Genomic DNA, 7,766 nt, shown 5'->3' on the forward strand with positions numbered 1-7,766 from the left:
TACTAAGTACCACCATCTCCTCTATCTCAAATAGTAATTTTCACATATATTTTTAAACACAGAATATATTAGTAAATTCTACTCTTGCTATTTACAAAATTGGATTTTAGCTTTATCATTTCTTTTTGTTGGTATGTTAAAAGTTAAAACGTTAAATTTGAAAGATATAACATGTATGCCTCAAAGGGGGACAACAACAACAACAAAGCCTTAATTCCAAAATTTTGGGATTGGCTATGGATTCTCAACAGATTATTTATGGTCAGCCAGATATATTCTTTTCTTTCATTTTCTTCAAAAAAAAAGGGAAAAAAAAAAAAGAAAAAAGAAAAAAAAAAGACCACGTATATAGTTTGTATAAGAGTAAAGTCAGAACAAGATTGCTGAACTGCCATTGAATAAAAAATAAGGAAAGACAAATCTTTACCAATTTGACAAGGAACGCAGTTTTGCACAATGTTGAGTAACTGAGCATACGGCTTTCAAATATTTATTTCCATGTTGTCTATCAGCCTGACCTTCCCAAACCAGGCAGCAATGCAGAACACTACGGGGCTCTTGATTTCTTCCACTGCCTCCAAAGTCTCTTGGTCTACGATCTGATAGCAAGAGACATATGTAACTAAAACACATTCGAACCTAAACTTCTTAACATTCAGGGAAGTAAATGCTAGAGTTCTATTTACAATGTTAGTAGGCACCACTCTGATAAGAGATGGGTTCCAAATATTACTATTATCTTTGAGTATATTAAAGAAGCCCCATTCCTTTAATAGTTGAGTAAAACAGTTCAGCCAGTTTCTTGTTGGTAAACCATATATTCCTTTTAGTACAAAACAATCACTATAAGCAAGTGGCTCCAAAAATAACAATAAAAAATAAAAAAAGGCCCCCCTCCCCCCCAATAAACCCCCCCCCCCCCCCCAAAAAAAAAAGAAAAAGAAAACTCAGAACAATTAATTTATATACCTATATAGAGATGAAAAATATTCACTTCATAAATGTAACACTTTGGACAGAGAAACGAGCCTTGGATGTCTTTTTTTGTTTTTGTTTTTGGGCAGTGACTGTATAGAAAGAAAACAAAAACATACAAAAGCACAGGGAACTCTTGTGTTGGGAAAAAGACTACAACAGAACAAAGAGTCCCACCACCAACTCAAAGAGACAAAGCACAGGTGCATACCCAAAAGATACAAACAAACACATGCAGGCTTCAAAGGAGAAAAGAAACAAACTATAGAGGGATAGAATGAGTAGGTCAGAACATCCACCAAGGATCAATTTAGTAGACTGCTAAATTCCCACCCCAATAATAAACAAGATCAACTTATCCTGGACCCTGCAACCAGTTGGATCGCCCAAAAACCTTGAGTGTTTATTCTTACACAGTTATGAAAATTAAGCACTAAGTGCACTTAAGCGCAAAAGGCCTCCCGGAGACTAGGCCCAAGTGCAAGCACGTGATTAATTAAAGTGAAGCGCACATTTTTAAAAATATAATGTAATAAATTGAAAATAATTTTTAATGGTCAATACAAAAATCAAGTGATCAAATAATCATATAACTTGAAATATAACATTTTATAAAATACATACAACATTTTATATCATTCTCTTAATCAAATTTTCACTTAATGAGTATTAATCAATATAAGTCTTAAGTGCATCGTTCATTATATGTTCAACATCAACTACAAAAGTAACCAAACAATTATCAAAAATAAATTAAATCATACCTTTTTTTTCCTAAGAATGAACTAGGAGTTTTGGGACATGATAGTTTTTGTACCATAAAATTGACTTGTATATACTAAATCAACGGTTTATTTCAATAGTATTAAGATAAGATGGCCACAATTCATAATTGGTTCATCTAAAAAAAAAAAAAAATTTTAAGCAAAAAAAAAAGTGCACTTTGAGCTTTATTGAGAAAGCGCACTTCTTCAAATGTGCCTCGCTTTGGAGGTGAAAAGCACTTGGGTTTTGGCACTTTGAGCTTTGCGCTTAAAGCACGCTTTTGCCGACACTGCTTCAAAAGAATTTACTTATACGCATGACTACTCAATGTATCAAGTTCTGGAAAAAAAAAAAAAAAAAAAATTTATACGACTTCAAGAATCAACTTGTCATGGGTTTGAGTCCAAGGATCAACTTCTACAGGGGAAAAAAAAGGGCAGGGGGGGGGGGGGGGTTAAGGTACCATCACCTCTCCCAAGTCCTGACCTTTGTGCAGCAGGTACGACCTTTTTATATTGGTTCAACTACTGCTAGAATATTACCTATCCACTATGTATCACTCAAAAGTTCTAATTTGTCCAAAATAAACATAAATTAAGGAGGATTTTTCATGCCTCACCTCAGCATAATCAATTCTTCCACCAGCTTCATTTATTTCTTGGATAATCATGTTTCTTAACTCTCCACTGTTCACTTGACCCTTTTCTGCAGCAAATTTAGCTCTTGACAATGACCTGTTTATAGACAATGCCTGCAGAATTTACAGAAGCAATTATACAATGATGTAAAAAATATATTTGTTAGAGAAGTATAGGATAGAAAAAAATATCAATAATTAAGATACATTAGATAAGATGTATATATCAAAAGTCAAAATATCTCAAATGAAAAAAAAAGTCAAAATATCTGCAAAGGGAGGAGGAAAAAAACTGGTTTAAGCAATCAATGCTGATGATCTTTTATTCAAAAAATAACTAAAACTAAGCAGCATTTAAAACATTGTTTTCATGGTAGAGAAAAGAATCTATATGCAAAATTGGTAGTAAAGCTTCATGAGAATATAAAAGGAATAACCAACATTGAGAGAACCTTTTTCCTCTCTTCAGTTGATAGGTGCACATTGCGTGAACTCATTGCAAGGCCATCATTCTCACGCACTATATCAGAACCTATCACTTCTATGGAAAAATCAAGATCTCGAACCTGTAAGAATTCAGTAAGAAAATAAATTAACAAGCAGCACAGTCAGACCAGCTAGAAATTGCAAATGACATCAATTTGTTAATATCTTTCTACATATTAGTGGAACAACTAGGTTAGAAGATGAAACAAGACCAAATCAAGGTCTCTAGAATCAGTACAAACCCAAAAATCATTTGGTCAGGCTCAAAACTGAGCTAACACTAACATTTCCAACCAAAGAACAGAACCAGTTTGTTGAAAATTTTGTGTCCTTTGGCAAAAATTATTTTTACAAACTTATTTCACTATTTAGCTTTTTTTTGCTACTATTCATTGGTATTACACTTTTTATTACTATTTATGAATTCCACGGTACTATTTCAGCTAACTTTTACCTCTCTCTCTCATAACAAAAAGTTTCCAAATAGATCCTTTATTTCATTTAAATGTCATACGTAATATCAAGCGAAGTGCTGCACAACAGAAAAGTCTAATAATAAAATCACAATACAATGAGAATAAAACTATTTCTTAGATTCAATGAATAATTTAATAAAAAGTTGATGAATGTGAAGCAGTGGAAGACTCTGTCTTCACAGAGACCATATGCAAGATCAAGATTTTTTTTTTTTTTTGAAATGATATGCAAGATCAAGATAACACTTGAGTTGCGTGTATATGTCATAATGACTAAAAGGGTTGCTTTATATAATCCTCTTCATTTTCCAGATTCCAAATAAACATACAAAAAGAAAGGGGAATTTGGGACACTCATAATGAAGATAAAAATACCATATTCCTCTCTTATTTATAGAATAGAAGAGAAGTTGAGCTCACCATCCGCTGAATAATCCGCCATTGTTGATAATCCTTCTTGCCAAACACAGCAACATCAGGTTCCACTATATTAAACAGCTTGGTGACAACAGTGGCAACTCCTCTAAAGAACACAGGTCTACTCTTCCCACACATACCCTTTTCCAACCTCTCAACTCTCACCCAAGTTTCATGCCCCAAACCTCTCTCCTCAACACAAGACACTGCCCCTTTCTTCTCTACCTCACTATCACCACCAACACTAGAGTTCCCATAGTCATACAGATTGTAGGGATGGAAAACAACATCAACACCACCAGGAACAGCCATGAGCCTTTGGATATCACCATCAAAGTCAGATGGGTACGTGGAAAGGTCCTCAGTTGGAGAGAACTGACCTGGGTTCAAATAGATTGAGACCACTATGAGATTTGTGAGCTTGTGGGCTTCTTTAATCAATGATATGTGGCCCTCATGGAGATATCCCATGGTGGGTACCAAGCCTATGGTCTTGCCTTGGGATCTCATGGCCCTTGACCATTTTCTCATCTGATTCTTGTTTGTTATTATCTCTGGCTCTTTCTCATTCTTATGGCTGCTTTTCATTGGTATTTGGGAATTGTGGGTCTTTTCCATTAGAGCAGAACAATTTTAAGAAAAAGATGGGATTTGTCAATTGATAGTGAAGTTCCAAGGAAGCGTGTACGCTACTATGCTATGTTTTTGAAGACAGACATGGCTCTGTGAATTGGAAAAGGGAAATGTAATGCCAAAAATAGAAAAAATGGGTAGGCGGCGGATTCGTAGGAGTCGCATCCTTTGAGTTGACCAAAGATTATTTGTCTCATCTATATATATATATAAAACCGAAGCTTTTGGAGCTTTTACAATTTTCCACATCAGCATAATATTAAAAATAATAATAATAATAAAACTTTTTTTAAAACCTAACCCGATGCTCCAGAAAGACCAAATAGCCTTTCTTCTTTGCCGTTCTCTCTGCCTCTCTCAGTCGATGCTCTGCGTTCTCCCCCTTTTTATTCTTCTTTTTATTTTAGGTTTTATACCCACTCCAGAGAGACCAAATACCCTTTCTTCTTTGCCGTTCTCTCTGCCGCTCTCAGTCGATGCTCTGCGTTCTCCCACTCTTTTATTTTTCCTTTTATTTTAGGTTTTATACCCACTCCATAGAGACCAAATACCCTTTCTTCTTTGTCGTTCTCTCTACCTCTCTCAGTTCTCAAAATCCCTAAATCATAGCCCATGGGCACTCTCTCACTCCTTAAATGGCAAAAAGTGCCAGCCTCCGGCCACCGTCATATATCGCCAAAGCTAAGTGCAGGTATTTTTAAACAAGAAAATTGGTGTTGTATATGATTTAATTTTCGTTATCTTAGATTTAGGTACTTGGATTTGGTTTGATTTTGACCTCTGACCTCTAGGTTATTGGTGTTAAATACACAAGAAAATGAGGGGAAAGTTAAGAAGATTCTGCCGTGCGAGCCTTTTCAAAGGCGATTCTGACTTTGTTGCTGTCATCGTGGGTTAACCCCTGAATCTGTCTTTATTAATCTTAATTTTCTTAATTTTTGTTTTTTTTTGTTTTTTTTTTGTTTTTTTGTTTTTTTGTTTTTTTTGGGTTTTGCTTTGGGTTAGTAAATGAATTATGAATGAATATTGGCCTCAGTGTTGTTTCAATATGTCTCTCTTATTTTTTAGGTTTGATTTGTTCAAGTTTAGTTGAAGCTGCTAACTCTGTTAGTTGACCAAATTTGTTGATTTAATGATTTTAGCATCATCTTCTTAAATCGTTTTCTAGGGAGGGTTTAATGATTTGCATACTCCTAATTTGGCTTTCAATATTGGTCATTGTCCCTAGCAGGCGATACAGCAAGACTTCATTTGCATCTCTCACACCCACATGAACCACATTGTGAGTGTCCTTTCTGTGTTTTACTTACTTTCTCTTTGTTTATATTACTCTTGGTATTGGAATTTTTTTGTATTCTTCATTGTGTGTGTGATAAATTACAGTGGTTGGATGTTAAATACTTAGTAACTATTTATATACATTTGTATTTTGTTTAAAGTTGTGCTACAAGTTGAAGATTTTGGTTGGTGACTATGTTATTTGCTCCCCAAAGCATTTGTAAAAATGTCTAAACCAAACTTTCCATCACTTAGGAAGTACAAGGAAAAAAATCTAATAGAAAACTTTCCATCCTTTCTGAAAGTTATTTTGAATCTTAACTTCAATGAGAAGGCTTCACTGAATTTTTTCAGATAAGCTTTCACTTTAAGGAAAAAATTTCCTATTAATATAGCAGTCTTACACTCCTATTGTTGAGTGCTCTGCTTATGGGGATATTTAGATTTGCTTAGGAATTTTGATTCATGAGAACTGTTTTTGTGAAGGTGGTACTGTCTTTGTTAGAAAAAGAGGAAAAGGAAGTTTATAAGAAGCCTAAATCTGAGATAAAGAAAGGGTATTTCTTTCTCCATTATTACTTCCCAGAAATGCCAAAAATAACTGTTTCACTTGAACTTGGGACCTATATGGATTGAATTGTTTTAGAACTTTGTATGTCTGAAGCAATTTGGTAATAATTTTCATTTTTTAATCCTACTTAGTTTCTGAAGATATTTTTTTCATCTATTCTTTGTTCGCCGATATCTATTTCTTTCAAATGGTAAATGTTTCAGTGACTCTACTTCTTTACACTATCAATGTTAAAGTTGTTCTTTATATGCAGGTGTTGAAGATATCATTGTGGCTGCTACTTCTAAAGATAACACCCTAAGGCTGTGGAAGGTAAAAGGCTATTTTTCTTCAAAATATATCGAATTCTTGTGGGAAAGAATTCCATCCATGTTTGAACCATACTTTCTAGAATAATAATAGTAACAATAAAGAAATGAATAGATATTTTGGAAATCCTATAACATTTTTAGCAGTTATAAATAAATTGTTAAGTTCTTTTGCCATCTTCCATTTTAATCTATTTAGATTTTTGTCATTTTGGGTGTGTTATTGATGGTTGAAATACGGGCCAATTTGTTTAGTCTATTAGCTGCTCATCCATTAAAACCCTTGGTATCTGACCTCAGGAGGTACAAAAACAATGCAAGAGAGCTTGGCGAGCTTCAACTTTTAGAGTTGCTTCCTTTCTAATCGAGTCTAAAATCTTACCAATTGACTCTTCACAATTCATGCTAGGTTCGTTAATTCTGCTTCCAACAATCTCCCTCTATGTTCTTGATTTTTGGTTCTTTATTTTGTGATTTTTAATTTTTTTTTATTTCATTCCTTTCTCAATAAATATTAGGTTCTGTTTTTTAAAACATGGAAACAATAGCCTAAACTACTGGATGGGACTTTTGTGAATTTTGTCACTAAGGCACAAAATATATGAGAGCAAAATCGACATTAGGTTTGTAGCATATTAGTATTGACACAAATCCTTATTATGTTATATATTAAAGCAAGACCATTTAGCACATGAATATGGGAGTAAGATATATTGTATATGTACTATAGTTTCTGCCTTTGTCTGCAAAGTTTTACTAGGCAGGAACGTTATGATGGGGAGCTTTCGTTGTATAGCCAGAGAAGAACGAAGCAATCAAAGAGAAACTCTTTGGGATGCAGTGTAGATTCAACAACAATATGCTTGCACCTGTTTTCTCATATTTAGTATGATAATTTAAACAAAAGTCTTATGAAAATAGTTATTTATATTGATAAAATATAGTTAGTGAAGCTATCCCTTACCAATTTAATAAGATTTTGTTGAGTTGATTTGCAAAAATCTTCAAATATTATAAATTTTTGTTATTAGTGCATGTCGTATAATTTTACTTTTTGTTATTGTTTCTTTAAGACGTGATATGTAATATTTTGATTTGAAATTTTACCTTTTTTGTTGTGCAGGCAATAACCAATGTTTAAACATCATATTATTTTTCAAAATTTTGTCGGTAGACTAAGAAATATGAGACAAGATCACTAAATATACACACACACACAC

At 33.6% G+C, this 7,766-nt stretch overlaps 1 protein-coding gene across 1 annotated transcript; it reads right to left on the reverse strand.

The window, feature by feature from the left end:
* Positions 1 to 205: 205 nt before the first annotated feature.
* Positions 206 to 4,545, reverse strand: LOC115981600 (pantoate--beta-alanine ligase). The gene is made up of 4 exons (XM_031103873.1): positions 3,760 to 4,545; positions 2,830 to 2,943; positions 2,360 to 2,491; positions 206 to 599 (listed from the first exon to the last, which is right to left on the reverse strand). Exons 1-4 carry the CDS (start codon positions 4,372 to 4,374, stop codon positions 483 to 485), a joined length of 978 nt encoding a protein of 325 aa, XP_030959733.1. The 5' UTR covers positions 4,375 to 4,545; the 3' UTR covers positions 206 to 482.
* Between the last annotated feature and the right edge of the window lie 3,221 nt (positions 4,546 to 7,766).

The sequence above is a fragment of the Quercus lobata genome, chromosome 3, assembly GCF_001633185.2.
Source record: "Quercus lobata isolate SW786 chromosome 3, ValleyOak3.0 Primary Assembly, whole genome shotgun sequence".
In the NCBI taxonomy this organism is placed as follows: Eukaryota; Viridiplantae; Streptophyta; class Magnoliopsida; order Fagales; family Fagaceae; genus Quercus; species Quercus lobata.